Source organism: Aquarana catesbeiana, linkage group LG13 (genome assembly GCF_042186555.1).
Source record: "Aquarana catesbeiana isolate 2022-GZ linkage group LG13, ASM4218655v1, whole genome shotgun sequence".
In the NCBI taxonomy this organism is placed as follows: Eukaryota; Metazoa; Chordata; class Amphibia; order Anura; family Ranidae; genus Aquarana; species Aquarana catesbeiana.
This window is the reverse complement of record NC_133336.1, coordinates 132,447,413-132,463,563: the sequence shown is the minus strand read 5'-3', so window position 1 is coordinate 132,463,563 and position 16,151 is coordinate 132,447,413. Positions and strand designations below refer to the sequence as shown.

Sequence of the window (16,151 nt, the reverse complement as noted above, 5' to 3'; positions counted from 1 at the left end):
TTGCAAAGGAGTCAAATACTTTTTTGAAATGCGTTTTTCTGGATTTTTTTTGTGGTTATTTGGTCTCTCACTGTTAAAATAAACCTACCATTAAAATCATAGACTGATCATTTGTCAGTGGGCAAATGCAAAAAAAACAGCAGCGAAAAAAGGATTGGTACACATGTCAAAAAGCAGCCTAGAATTTCAACGGTGGCCCAAAACGATAATACAAAATATTTGCATATATTACTCCATATTTACTATAGAACTACATTTCAAAATTACTTTAGTCTTCACCATAATAAAAACCATAATAAATAAAACATATAAATCCAGTATACATTTGCTGTTAAACTGAGCGATTTTAAACCTTTATTTGCAAAATATTGTTGAAAATGCTGGTTTCAATGTGATCCATTGTTTAAACGATGTAAAAGAAAATGTATTTCTCCTTTTTATTCATCAATACAATGCTCTGGCATTAAATATAATTTAAAGACAACATACATTTAAAAACAATAACAAATATATTCAAACAAAGTAAATGCCAACAAGTTTCAAAATGGCAAATATTTACAACAGGTATGAATATTTATATCTGTACACTATATATTTATATACACACACACACCCACCCATGAGAAAGCTTGTGAACACTTAGGCCCTGTTCACATATTGCGTAGCGGGAATGAAGGTTTCCACTCGCAATTTTTTGTTGTGCTATTTTCACGTGATTCCATATGTCCCACATAGGGCAGCCCATTCACTTTAATAGGTTGCCCTATGTGCATGGTCGCCCACAAGGAGCTCTTGCTTGTTTAGGGCAATTTTTGAACACGCATTTTGCTGTGACTGCTGAACGATTCTATCGTGACAGTCGCAGCAGAGTCGCATTACATTTGGGGTCTTACAAATGCATTTAACATTTGTAGCCGTGGGCAGAATCACTGCAATTCTACCTGTAATTTCAAATCGCATAACGTGAATGGGGCCTCAGATCACATTTATTCATTAATGCAAATAATGTCTAACAGACAGGCTTACTTTACTAACACATACACACACACGATACACTGCTAGAATACTCCTATATACTGCTACCTGTCAGTGTGGTTATTCCTTGACATTATAGCATACATTGCACTAAAAAGGCAAGGTTTATATATCGTCCCCCCCATTTCAAATTGTCGCATTAGGGTGTAATTAAACCCCCAAGCAGGAGAGGGAGAAGTCACAATCCTTTTGGATCTGTGCAGGAGTGCCTATTTATAAGACCCCTTGCATTCCCAGGATCGTGATATCACTCAGAATGACACTACAGCCCTCCCCACACAAGCTTTCTGAAGGCCATCGAGCAAAGGTTTATGAGCAAAAGTTGAGCATTTTGGTAAAGTACACAAATTTACTTTTGGAAGAAGTAAAACATTAAACACCAATGGCAACGATAAAACAAATAATTGAGCGACCAGTGAATTCCAAGCCTAATCAAGACAGTAGCATCTGTAATCTAAAACCAAACAGAAAAAAATATAAGCTAGTATGTAAACAAATACAGTTCATCAGACAAACAGACGTCTCAAAAATATAAACATGTGCAATGAAATGGTTTTGTATACATGAATAGCCTGAAAACAAACCAAAAGGCTAAACAGGTCCAACGAGCAGCTATAGAACATGTTTAGTTTCAGCAAGTTTCAATTAGCAAATAATATACTTTCCTATTATGCAACTTCATGCAGAAATCCAGATAAGGGTCAAACCATATCACAACTGTATATTCCTAACATGTCAAACAGTTAGCATTTTCAGAAGTCCACAATGGCATCCCTTATATTTCATTAAGGTTTTCTTCAAATGTAGAAAACTGGACAAGACAAATAAGGTAAAGTATGAAACACTGGCCAACTGATTTACTGTTGCTCTATCAAACAATTTGCAATCTAACTATACTTGCACAATATAGCTCAATTTTAAACACACTTAAGACAACAGAATTACAAATCAGTTTGTACAAGATTCCATGTCATCACAAAATTCTGGATGCAGGAGAGAGTCAATGTTGCTGGCTCCATTTCTAAGCAAGTCCGTGTGTTTTAGGAGATTTAGCATCATTTTAGCATGGATTGGGGATTTAAACAAGGAGATGTTCATGGATGCTTTTCACAGCTCTCTTCAGAAGCCACAGACCCACAGGAACCTTGGAAATAGCTGCAGCTACTCTGCTGTATCTGCAAAAGAAAACATGACACTAAAGTACCAATAATGGTGGGAAAAAGCAGAACTTTAACAGTTGAACATGCATTCAGGTATGCTTTATTACAGACCTATCTGAAGTGAAAGGTTAGCTTTGCTGCTACACTAGAGCTGCACAATTCTGGCTAAAATGAGAATCACATTTTTTTTGCTTAGAATAAGGATCACGATTCTCACGGCGTAACATCATCTTTCACATTATACAAAACAAATATGCTAACTTTACTGTTTTTTTTTTTTTTTAATTAATTGAAGTGTATTTTTTCCCAAAGAATTGTGTTTGAAAGACCGCTGCGCAAATACAGTGCGACATAAAAAATATTGCAACAATCGCCATTTTTTTTACCTAGGGTCTATGCTAAAAAAAAAATATATATATGTTTGGGGTTCCAAGTAATTTTCTAGCAAAAAATACTGATTTTAACTTTGTAAGAAACAAATGTCAGAAAAAGATTTAGTCTTTAAGTGGTTAAACTTAAGTTCATCTCTTTGATCTAAGAACGAAAAGTTACAATGTTTCTAGTTCTCTACCAGCACAGACAATGTTGTGAAAAACTTGACAGCCGAGTGAGCAGAGAACTTTCTACACTTGTTACATGAATGAATCGGGGAAATTCTGCATAGAGATCGTGAGGGGGTTGAATCCAGATCACGATTTTCTAACGCTTAATCGTGAAGTTCTATGCTACACATTGCAAATATTTATAATTTCAAGATTAGGAACCTTTCCAAACATTATAAACATGTCAATTAAAAATGTACTTACTCTGTGTTCCCAATGCGATTTAGTACTGTAAAGGACAGCGGATCTGTTGGATACATTTCTGAAATCTGTATGCTCAGTTCAAATTTTGCAAAAGCTGCAGTACTTGAAAATAGAAGCTTCACTCTAAAAGAAACCAAAAATAAATAAAAAATAAACCCATATGTGAAAATGTATATCCTGTATGTGTTTGGTTCACCACTGCAAAAGGGTGATAGGGATCACCAAGTTTGGAAACAAAACCACGACCTGACATACATCTAGTATGAGATTACAAACATATCATCTCATTTTTTTAGTTAAAGAGATTATTTTTTTCATAGTAAAACAGAATTGTTTATGTCATTCTCATTATGTTATTATGCCAAATATTAATAAACTGGAACCTCAGGAATCTTTACTGGATTAAATGAATAATCCCAAATATTACACCTGGAATCATCAACTCTGTCACCCTTACCCTATTTGTTCTGCTTAAAACCCAACTCTGGGTAAAATGAAAATTCTCCCTTGCACCCACACTGCAAGGGTTAACTATTCATTTAGGTCTGTGGGCACGGAAAAGCAGATTTACTGACTTGATCCTCTATGCTGCTAGACCAGTCAACCACAGTGTCTGCTCGCCCATGCTCCAGAGATCTAAAGTCCTGATGTTATCAAATCCAATGCAGGGTCCATGGCCCTGCATGGAACGTGATGACGTTGTGGAAGAGTCCACCACTGGAGCATGGGGGGGCACTGTCTGCCAGGGTTGTGGAGGATAAGAAAAAGTTAAGTGCTTTTAAACTTTTTAAAACTGACATTCACAGACATGACTAAGGGAATTGTAGTTCCTAAACAACTGGAAGGGTCATAGTTTGGAGACCTCTAGACCTAAACGAGTAAGTATTTCTTGCCGTGCAGGCACAGGCCTAGTGTATGGGAGAATTTTAGGATTTTTAACAAAGTTGGGCTCCCCATCCCCTGCTGCATTCTCCATTAGCATTTAAGTTGAATATGTACAGTGCCTTGAAAAAATATTCATACCCCTTGAAATTTTCCACATTGTCACTTTACAACCAAAAATGTAAATTTTATTGGGATTTTTTGCAATAGACCAACACAAAGTGACACATAATTGTTAAGTGGAAGGTAAATGATAAATGGCTTTCAAATTTTTTTACAAATAAATATGTGAAAAGTGTGGCATGCATTTGTATTCAGCCCCCGAGTCAATACTTTGTCCACTTTTTGCTGCAATTACAGCTGCAAGTCTTTTTGGGGAGGCATCTACCAGCTTTGCACATCTAGAGTGAAATTTTTGCCCATTCTTCTTTGCAAAATAGCTCAAGCTCTGTCAGATTGGATGAAGAGCATCTGAACAGCAATTTTCAAGTCTTGCCTCAGATACTCAATTGAATTTAGGTCTGGACTTTGGGTTATTCTAACACATGAATATGCTTTGATCTAAACCATTCCATTGTACCTCTGGCTGTATATTTAGGGTTGTTGTCCTGTTGGAAGGTGAACCTCCACTCCAGTCTCAAGTCTTTTGCAGAGTCTAACAGGTTTTCTTCTAAGATTGCCCTGTATTTGGCTAAATCCATCTTCCCATCAACTCTGACCAGCTTCCTTGTCCCTGCTGAAGAAAAGCATCCCCACAACATGATGCTGCTACCACCATGTTTCACAGTGGGGATGGTGTTCAGGGTGATGTGCACTGTTAGTTTTCCACCACACATAGCATTTTGCTTTTAGGCCAAAAAGTTAAATTTTCTCATCTGACCAGAGTACCTTCTTCCACGTGTTTGCTGTGTCCCCCACATGGCTTCTCGCAAACTGAAAACAGGACTTCTAGTGGCTTTCAACAATGGCTTTCTTCCTGCCACTCTTTTATAAAGGCCAGATTTATGAAGTGCGCAACTAATAGTTGTCCCGTGGACAGATTCTCCCACCTGAGCTGTGGATCTCTGCAGCTCCTCCAGAGTTATCATGGACCTCTTGGCTGTTTCTCTGATTAATGCGCTCCTTGCCCGGCCTGTCAGTTTAGGTGGACAGCCATGTCTTGGTAGGTTTTCAGTTGTGCCATACTCTTTCCATTTTCAGATGATGGCTTAAACAGTGCTCTATGAAATGTTCAAAGCTTGGGACATTTTTTTTTATAACAACCCTGCTTTAAGCTTCTCCACAACTTGATATCAGCCAATTCCCTGCTCAGCTGTGCACAGACTAGGAGGACAATACTCTAAAAACTAGCCAAACACGTACAAATTTCTCCAACTACGATAAACAGCATGGATGGAGGACACCAAGGCTGTCAGAATACCCAAACAGTAATGGCACCTGATTGGATACAGTCACTGTTTGGCTGATCATTTTTTACCTGTCTCCTTTTACAAATGTCTGTTAAAATATCTTTTGTCAAACCGGAGGATGACGATAGGGCTACCCACAGTTTGAATTTCAGCTGTCTGTGGCAGACTTAAGTCAGAATCTTCTGCATGATGCACAGTTCTTCTAAGGTCCTATTCTCATGTTGAAGTAGAATTAAAGGCAAAAATCTTTCTTCATTTTGTATACAGGGGAAGGTTTTAACCCCTGTCAGTTTTATTTTTACCATCTGTTTCCCATTGGGGAGATTTCCCCTCACTTCTTGTCCCACAGCCAAAACAGGAAATCCCTCCAAAGTCAGGAAGTCTCTGGTTGTCACCAGAACTAGTGTCCCTAATGAACAATTTGCCCTATGTCACTGTTCTAGGGACAACCCAAAATTTGGGATTTTCTTTTACTTTCATCTGTAAACCGCTTGCTGTAAAGGCACTTTCCATAGAGACAGTTTTTTACCACATATAACATGCACCTACAATTCACCACAAAATAAAATGTGAACAAAGCATTGCACTAATAATTTCCTTAGGATTATAACCTGCCTTTTCTCCTTCATTGTCCATTCACTAGGTACAGCAGGTCGTAATAACTCCAAAACCAAAAATGCAATATATTGCAGCTTACCAATTAAATGCAGCCACCACATATTTTTTTTTCCCTTTTAAGGCTTTTCCCCCCTCTGTTTTCACCTGGTGATCTGGCCAGTAACACTTTGGGGGTTATAACCTCTGTCAGGTTTTTTTTTTTTGGGAGAGATTTTATTAGGCAAAACAGGAAGTGTGAGGCAATCCCTCCAAAAAGGAGTCCCTGGTTGTCACTAGAACTAGTGTCTCTGTTGGAACATTTCCCCTCTATCACTGTTTCGGCGATGACCCAAAATTAGCCATTTTCTTTTATTTCACTTCTGTGTAGAATAAACATAAGAGGATAAATCTCCATAATGGGGCACAGATAGCAATAAAAGACCTGATGGGGTTTTGCCTTTAGGTACACTTCAACTTTATCAAACATCTTTGGTTTTAAAGTGATCCTATGCCCATTTTTTTCATAAACAGTAAAAGCACTTTAAAGCAAGCCCTCATTCACCACTCTAGCTATAGGCGATTGTAGAAAAAGGAAACTTCAAAGTTCATAAGGTTTCTTTACATGGCCAATGAGCACACCCTGTGAATTCCAGGGCCAAGAATTTGCAGGCATGTACGAAGAGTCGCGCCTGCTCAGCCCACGCAATGCAATGACAGGTTGACGCAGACAGCAACTGTTCACACAGCCAGTGATTACTTGGCTGTGTGAACCATCACAGATAGCTACAGTCGCCGTCAGCCTGTTATTGCATTTTATGGCCAACGCGGCTGTAACACACCTGTCATTCCAGCCACAGGGATCTGCAGATTCTTGACGATGAAAATCGCAGGATGTACCCATTTCCTGTGTATAAAGTTTTTTTTTCTTTACTTCTAATGTAAACAAGCACCAGATGCACAAAGCTGCTAGGAATTGAAATTAGAATCTGATCTTTGAGCATACAGCTAGAGAGGTCAGCGATCGTTTAAAATTTTGCCAAGAAATTGTACAAAAACAACCCCCCACACACAAACTTGTCTGGCTCAGATGGACTTTAAATACAATGATGGGGCATTTCTTTACTGTCCGCTTATAACTGTCAAACAACTTAACTTATATAGGCTCACACCATGTCATACTATTGGCATGCCATACTACTTCAGAAATATCACTTACTCATTGCTTTTCACGTCGGTCCTCACAATGTTGTATTTTGCACCCCATTTCATTAGGTATTCAACCTCTTCTCCAAGTAGTTTACATCTGCTCACCACAAGCGACACATCAAAAAGAAGCTGCAACAATCCAATTGGAGCTCAGTCAAAAAAGGGTTGAATTATTTATTCATGACATGTTAAAAAAGTAAGATCTTTTTATTTCAGACAGATTGTTGCACAGAATGCCCTGTCACCAAAAGTGCAAAAGATTTTGCCTACTGGAGCAGTGAGGTAAACCCTCATAGGTTACACCATGTTTAGAGAAAAAAATTCTTAGGATGTTTTGCAGTAAGACATAAGGAAGGATAATACCTGGTTAGGCTGGAAGGCAGAGAACACCTTTGGAAGGAAGGAGGCCTTAGGCCTAAAATACAACTTTGTTCCTGTGTAACACCAAGAAAGGCTCCTTACAGGATAAGGCTGCCAATTCAGAGACCCTCCATGCAGAGGTGATAGCAACAAGAAAGTTAGCCTTATAGGTAAAGTCAGGCAATGGAATATCCCCAATAGGGCCGTTTCTGCAGAACAGAGAACCAGGCTGAGGCTTCAACGTGACACAGGAGATCATACGGGCGAGATTACAAGCGAGTGTTTTTAAAGTTAGCAATCGAGAAGCAGGATGGAACACTGACCCTTGAGACAGGAGGTTTGGACAATCCGGAAGGACCCATGGATCGTCTGCCAGTAGTCCGTGCATGTCTAAACTCCTCATACGGGACAGGCTCTAGTAGCAAGTGGACTGGGAAGGTCCTGGCTGTTTAGGGAACTTAATGGACCCAAAAATGGATATCTTGGGGTAAATAGTCTCAGGCTGTCTCACTGCAATTAGAGAATACGGTACCCCCTAACTTGGATGAGATCATTGTTGCAGGCGTGTCATCCTGATCTAATGAATTAGAAGACTGAGAAACCTCAACTGTAACCTCTCCCTCAGATAATGTGTGCATCTTCTGGGCAAAAATCAGAGACGAATTCAGGAAGGGAGGCTAAAAATGGCACAGCTAAATAGGACCCCTGCTACATATGGCTTCAGTAAAGCCAGACATTATGCCAGATGAAGGCAAGAAGTCTGTTTTGGGCAACCATCAGAGGAAAGGGTACCAGGGCCCTGAATGCATGAACTACCACCCCCAATAGAGCTAGAAGCTGAGCCTTAGCTAGCAAGTCCATCTGACCTTTTCCCTGCGCGAAATATCTGAAATGTTTGTGATAACATCCCCACACTGGTACTCATGATCTCCGCCAATTACCGGCAATCTAGGTAGTGCGATAATATCAGGAAATGTTGCCAGCCCAAAGTCCCACCTGCAAAGAGGAAGCAGCAGGGTGCGCAGCCTTATTTAGAACGATGCAGCGCAGGTACAGTACGTGTTCAGGTGTGCTCACGTCATGCAGGTGCAGCTTGGGGGGATGTAAACAGGTGTGTTAACACTGAGAAATGGATTTTCATTTAAAGTTTTATTTAACATCAGCAATCCCAGTTCCATGCTGCAAGTTCCTTCCATAGCCCAGCATAACCCTTCAGAGCACTCAGAGCATTCCTCAGTTTTGGCAGCAAGAAATAGGAGTGGTCATAAAAAAAAAAACACAGTACAGAACACAACACACAGTGTGGGTCCAGAAGCAGACTTCTTAGATACAGAGTCTGACAGATGAGAAGCAGCAGCTGAGATAAACTCAGTGTGTACCACATCCAGACAATGAAGGGGACTCTATGTAGAATGTTTTCCAGAGCAGGGCAGAGAGAAGACTAAATATCCTTAATATGTCCTGGTCGAGGTGAAGGGAGACAAAACAGTTTAGAAAGTAAAAGCCCTGGCCACAAAGCAACCTTACCCTGGTGAAGAAAGTGCAAAAGGCTTCTTGCCGGTGAAGGCTACCAAATCAGAACTTGCCTTGCAGAAGTGATGGCAACAAGAAGACGAGGTTAGGTAGAGAAATATCCTTGTTAATTCAAAAGGCGTTCTAAAACAACAAAAAAAAAAAAAAAAAAAAAAAAAAAAAAAAACCCACACAACAGGGTGGAATCCCCCAGACTCACTGGGAAGAAAAATAAAAGAATCATGTTGAACGCCTTGTAAAAAGGCCCCCACAAAAGAGTGAGGTGCAAACGGCTACTGAAGCAACCACTAAGGCCAAGATTTTGTCATCACAAGGTGAAAAGTTGACCCAGACCACACTGGAGAAAATAGGAATTATTCTTCAGAGTACATTCTGGGACAGGATAGTGTAAAAAGTAATTCTGCGCTGCCTAAAAGGAACAGAAGAAGCAGCTAACACAGCAATTGTGATATATGCATAGAAAAAGTAAAAAGTGTAGCGCTACACTTTTTACTTTGTTTACATTCTGGGACAGAATTGCCATCTCATATAAAGCAAGGCACCAAGTACGGTGGTAGACTGTATGAGAAGTCAGGTCCCTAGCCTTAGGAGCATTGGAAAGAATAAACCTCAGGACCAGGACTGCAACCAGGTCAACAAACTGGCGATTTAAAAATAGAGTTAAAAACTGGTCCAAAGAGCAGACATTTCAAATGAAAGGGGAAGGCACACAGAAAGTTAGCCAGAAAGCTGACGAAGTATAAACACCACAACCTCCTTCGCTAGTCCAGTGCAAGGAGAATCAACAATTAGTCCTTTGACTCAATACTGTAGGAGTATCAGAGGAGGGAGACTTTGATCTTGTAAAACTGATCTCAAAGAGGTGCCAGAGCATCAACTGCAAAGGATTCTTGGATCTGGCAGGAAACCTGTCCAGTTCACATTCGGTGTCCCTCACTTGTGACAAAGGTCTAAAACATGACAAAAGTGAAGACATAGTTACAAGGGTTGAAGGAGGACACCATTCTATCCATTTCAACCAGTGTGTGTGTTTCACTACCATTGTCAATCTCACTGTACATTGTGTTTGCTAAAAAACCTGAAAAGGCTACTGAATCAGGGGAGACAAAGTGCATGTGAGGAGGTTTGAATCAGAGAAAGATCTCACTCCTGTGATGGAGGAGGTGAGCAGTAATGACTAGACTTCACTTAGCAAAGTCCTGAGAGTTTTCCAGTTAAACTTCATGAAGTACCTAAATGGCCTACGCCTATAGCAAGGGCATTTTCAACTTTAGTCAGAGCTGCACAGTTTTTATGTACAGACACCTCATATGCATAGGCAGTTGTTTCTGGTAAAGGTGAACTAACCCTCTAAAAATTAGAAATAATGGTCTAGCTATCACGTGCCAAGTTCTTAGAGAACTCTTGGGTGTAGGCTATCAGGTTCTAGTGATTTGTTTAAATTAGGCTTTGGTGGCCTTTGTTGAACACTGGTCTGTCAGCCACAAGGGTACATTCACTACAATGTTATTAACATTGTCTTTAGAATACTTCTCCTCTTCATTTGTATGAAAGGGGGCGATGAATGTACTTAATACAGTAGTTTTCCCTGTTTGTGACCAACTTTGCCTGATTATCTTTTATGGAGTCAATATGTTCTTACCTAGTCTTTTTAGTACTAATATTTTTAAAAAATTGTGGATTTTTTTTTTTTTTTTGCCCTCTTCAACAATGTGTCTCCTATAATCTATTTTTAGCTGCCCTGATCACACCTTTCAGTTACTGCATATTTTGTAGTTTTAGAATGCCGATGGTGACCCTTTGGCCTTATATTTTTTTTTTTAGGACCTTTTTTTTGTCATTAATATGACTCTTTATGCTAGTGTTAAGCCAGTTTAACCTTTGTTCTTTTAGATTTATTGCCCATTGGAATGCATTACAATTGCCATTTAACCCCTTCACGGCTAAGGGTAAAACAAATCATAATGCCTAAGCACAATTTTGCAACTTTGACATTAGTAAAACCGTACTTATTTGTTCATCCAATTTATTCATCCAGGTGGATTATACCTAGTTTTTTTTCAGGACAAATAGAGCTTTCATTTGGTGGTAAATGGTAAAGGATATCTCCTGAATTTTTTATTTTATGCTCAAAAGGAAAACTGGCCCAAAATAGCTAAAAAAAACCCAAAAAACAAAAAACTTTTTTTGTAAAATTTTGCTGTGCATTTGTTGTTACTACCATAACCTACCACCAAAGCTTAAAAGCGCGCGCAGCGATCAATGGTGTCCCCGGGATGCTGGCATCACTATTGTGTTTGTGGCATGAGGTTGCCTGTTTCGGAGCGGAGGGGAAGCAGTCGGAGCCAGCGTGAAATGTCTGACGTCAGCAAAGAATGTGATTAATCCCAGAGGTCTCGGGGGCAGAGCACCACCACAAGCGTGACTGCAGCACTGAGTGGTACTGGTGAAATGTGAGCTGCTATACTGTTTTTTTTTTTTTTTTTTAAGAATCAGCAAATATGCTTTTTAATCTCTCCCAATCAATCTCTCTCAATTAATCTCTCTCTCTCTCTCAATCTATTAATCTCTCTCTCTCAATCTATTAATCTCTCTCTCTAAAAAAATACAAAAAAAAAAAAAAACGTGAGAATCGTGATCTTTTTATTCCAAGCAAAAAAATTGTGATTCTCATTTTGGCCAGAATCGTGCAGCTCTACTTCTAACACAGAGTCAGATACGCATATATGCGGCCCCATGGCAAAAAGCCCAGTCCAGTCAGGCCACATATATGTTACGTTGGTGTAAAGAGGTTAATACGAACTTAGAGCACTCCAACTTTTTTCAGTGTTCACAGACTGATCGGATTCCGGATGGATGACCTTCCACAGGTGAGGCCCAGTGCTGTAGGGAAAACAAAATTACAGGAGTTCTGATATACTGATCCACAGACCGTGTTATCTGAAGACCAACCTGTTTGTTAGAAATATCTAAACACCAGGGCAAGCCTGGTTGTGCTACAATGGACAATCCAAAGACTGCAGCCCCAATGTTCCACGCTGCCAGAATGATGAATGACAATGATCTGGAGCATCAATGCCTGCAGAGTCCAGATGTGGAGAGCCTGGCGCTTGTTCAGGGAAAGAAAAACAAATAAGGGTCTAGGAGTAGACTCAAATACTCCAGGTAATGCGGTGGTTTGAGTTAGAATCCTCCTGGATCTTAATGGGCTTTGCACAGTCCAATGTTGGCTGCCCAAGCCTGAGTCTACAACTCCTTTAGAAGGCCATCTAAAATCCCACTGTTGAAACAGAGCAAGAATAGGTGCTAATGTCTTGGAAAAATCCTAGGTGCCGTGGACAGGACCAAGGAAAAGGGAAATTGGGGACATGCAGATAGGGACCTGGCTGCCAAAGGGGTCTGATGGGGGGAAACAATGACTACTATAAAGGTCACCCACACACCAACCGCAGAGCAGCAGGGTTAATAGCCATTGGTGACCAGATCACCATAGTCTGCTGTGCAAACAACTCCCGGGGAACAGAGACAAGCCCTTAGGTATTCACAGATTAGGTCCAGGTGTGGAACAGCAGCCCTCGCAGGGGCATCCTGGACAGTGTTCACTCTCATGACGGTCATACCCACTAAAGGGTCTTTAGGGATAGGGTTCCACTGGTGGATAGACAATGGCTTTGGACCTGTACAGCACCCTACCCCACATTGCACTATGGGCCAAGGTGAGCCCCTCATGCAGGATCCAGTACCTGAAGCAGCATTATAGGCTGCCCCTCATCGCCTCCAGATAGTCTACCAAGGTTTAGTTGAGGTTTCAACCAATCCAGAAAGATGCAAGAGGAAGCTGCAGTGGCTATCAAGCAACTAAGAGTCTTGATAGAAGAGAGATAGAAGCCTTGAAGAAAAAATAAAAGTGATTGCATCTCTCAGAGCATCTCCTAGTGGTGAAGTATAACCCATTGTTCACACTGAAGCACTTGTATCTTATAATGCTCAACTAGGAAATCCCATCTACCATTAAGACCAGCACATTGGTACCTTCCCTTCATTTACAGGAAGCTTTCTTTAACCCAAAAAAAAACAAATACAATTAAATTGGGCTGGAAAAACAAATTACAGTAACATTACCTGAGGTACATTGCTTTGCATTTTACAAGTCTCACGGAGGTAGTCCTTTTTCTGTATAAACTGTATAATTAATCTGTGGACTAATAGAGATGAAGGTGGCGCAGCTTCTTCTGCAAAAAATACAATTAAAAAAACACCATAATCCAGAGGGTTATAAACGTATATAAATAGCCCATCAATATAGGTATTTAAGCACTTGTGGTTCAATTAAAGCAGAGCTATTAGCAACAGAAAGAGGTCACAGTACTCCCTCTGGCAGGGAAGGGGCGGTTTCTCAGATTCAAAGATCAGCAGTGCATCAACATGCTTATGGTCATTCTCTCATAACTATCAGGTTTAATGAACTAAAATTGTAACTCCATTACACTGTGTCATATAAAAAAAGATTTGTAATTGTGGCCACCTATCCTTGTGATATAAATAGCTCTGCTTTGGCTGCATGGTTTGACATAAAACTGCATTTAGTATACGAGAAGGCTGGTGGAAAAGAGGGGACTGTTTTGTTAAAGCTGCGTCTCAACCTGCCTGCTCATTTAAAGTGGCAGAAGTGGGTAAACTCACAAAAAAAAAAAAAAAAAAAAAAAAACTTGGCAGGTTAAACAGTACCCATTAGATTATGTTAATCCATAAATTGTCCTATATTGGAAAATGTACTAAACTTTACATTAACCCTTTCGCTGCCAGAGACTTCTTTTTTTGCACATGCCTTAAAATGCACATTTAAGGCATGAAGATTAGTTAGAACGTCCAAACATTTTCTGAAAGCAGAGACCCCGGAGAATAAAATTATGGTAGTAGAAATTTTTTTTTATGTCACACGATATTAGCACAAAAGTTTTAGGCAGGTGTGAAAAAATGCCGTAAATTAAGATTAGGCATGCTTCCAGAAATAGAAGTGTTTATAGCTTATTTTCATCACTTAACAAAATAGAGAGTAAATCAACAGAAGAGAAGTCCAAATCAATATTTGGTGTGACCATCATTTGCCTTCAAAACAGCATCAATTCTTCTAGGTGCACTTGCACACAGTTTTTGAAGGATCTCAGCAGGTAGGTCATTCTAAATATCTTGGAGAACCAACCACAGATCTTCTGTGGATAAAGGCTGCCTCAAATCCTTCTGTCTCTTAATGTATTATCAGACAGATCTGTTGTTGAGATCAGGGCTCTCTAGAAGCCAAACCATCACTTCCAGGACTTCATTACACAGAAGATAGTGCTTAATGACATTGGCTGTATGTTTGGGATCGTTGTCCTGCTGCAGAATAAATTTGAAGCCAATCACATGCCTCCCTGATGGTATGGCATGGATAAATCTACTTGTATTCCTCAGCATTGAGGACATTATTAATCCTGACCAAATCTCCAACTCCATTTGCAGACTAAAAGCAAGGAACCATGCTTCACCGTTGCCGTTATACCCCTCTAAAGCCCTTTGGCAAACAAACTACCTCCTACTACAGCCAAATATTTAATATTCTGACTCATCCATTCAGAACACCTACTGCCATTTGCACCCCAGTTCCTTGTCAAATTTGTTTTATTAGATTTTAAAGCGGAGTTCCACCCAAAAATTTAACGTCCGCTTTAAGTACTCCTAGCCCCCTGACATGCCACAATTGGCATGTCATTTTTTTGGGGGGAGGCTGGGTACCTGGTTTGGAGTGGGACTTCCTGTCCCACTTCCTTCTTCCGGGCTTCTAACCGCCTAGGCGATTCCTAGGCAGCCCCTCCCGGCAATGTTCTGGGACACGTGACAGGTCCCAGAACATTGCCTGGCCATCAACAGAGTGCAGTGCGGCTCGCGCATGCGTAGTGCGTGCCCGGCTGTGAAGCCGCAAACTGTCACAGCTGGGCGCCCACACTCACAATGTCGGCACCTGCGGAGAGGAGGGGGGAGAGAACAGAGGCTTCAGATCCAGCGCATCGCTGGACAATGGGACAGGTGAGTGTGTTTATTAAAAGTTAGCAGCTATACTTTTTGTAGCTGCTGACTTTTATTATACTAAAAAAAACAGTGGAACCCAGCTTTAACAATTACAGTAATACATTCATGTTCAGATGCAACAATAAAGTAGTAACATCATAAAGTACAATATTGGAAATGGCTCCAAAATACAATATAATATATACTCTATAATTCAGAAGTAGGCATAAAAATTAAATAAAATTTGTTCTTGAAAAATGTTGTTTGGGAAAGATCGAAATATGGAATGATGAGGAAGAGAAGTTAAAATTACGCAAGGAATAATAACCAATCTTAATAAAGCATGCATAGCATTCAAAAAAAAAAAAAAAAAATATGCTGGGAGATCTATCTAGCATACGGACTGTGTTTAGAGCTCAAAAATATGTTGTTACAAATAGAGAGTATAGATGCAAACGTTGCTACCTGAACCCAGAAAAAATATAAAGAATAGGAATACTCCCCAAAGTAGTGTGGAACCTTCAAAACGCCGGAAATACATAAAAGCGGTTATAACGTAGAAGTATGTTACCAAGGCATCAAGATTAATCAAAGTTGGGGGGTAAATAATGTGTAACCCAAGGACACCAAATTTTCTCAAAATTTGATATTTTGTCCTGAGCGATAGCTTCCATTTTGGCATGGATCATAGCTTGTTTAATTCTGTGTTTGGCTTCAGCTAATATTGGTGTCTGGAATTTCCTGACTTTGGCAATGGTCTGTTTTGCGGCTGTAGTGATCTGTAAAAGGAGTTTAAAGTGGGATCGGGTGAGATTAAATTTAGAAGTGCTATGGAGGGATCAGTATAAATGGATTCTTCAAACAGTGTACAAAGTATATGAAATATTTCCTTCCAGAATTCTTTAACCACCGGGCAGTCCCACCAAATATGAGAATGTGACCCAATAGAGGTACAGCCTCAAAAACAAGATGTTGGGTAGCTAGGGGTATATTTCGCAATCTTGGCTGTGACTAACGCATGAGCACTCTATAATTTGTTTCTAATGCAACTATATTTTGCGATGATGATATATAGTTGCATCCCAGATCTCATTCCTATCAGTTAAGTCCGAGGT

The 16,151-nt window shown here is 40.0% G+C and overlaps 1 protein-coding gene across 2 annotated transcripts in view; it reads right to left on the bottom strand.

Annotated features, from left to right (window-relative positions):
• Positions 1 to 324: 324 nt before the first annotated feature.
• KNL1 (kinetochore scaffold 1) overlaps positions 325 to 16,151 on the bottom strand; it is a 318,489-nt gene continuing 302,662 nt past the window's right edge. For both annotated transcript variants that reach the window (XM_073609599.1, XM_073609600.1), the window contains 4 exons: positions 13,111 to 13,220; positions 7,106 to 7,224; positions 3,002 to 3,124; positions 325 to 2,210 (listed from right to left, as the gene is read on the bottom strand). In XM_073609599.1, the coding sequence (XP_073465700.1) occupies positions 2,114 to 2,210; positions 3,002 to 3,124; positions 7,106 to 7,224; positions 13,111 to 13,220 (449 nt within the window). In that variant the 3' untranslated portion in view covers positions 325 to 2,113. The remainder of the gene's footprint in view (positions 2,211 to 3,001; positions 3,125 to 7,105; positions 7,225 to 13,110; positions 13,221 to 16,151) is intronic.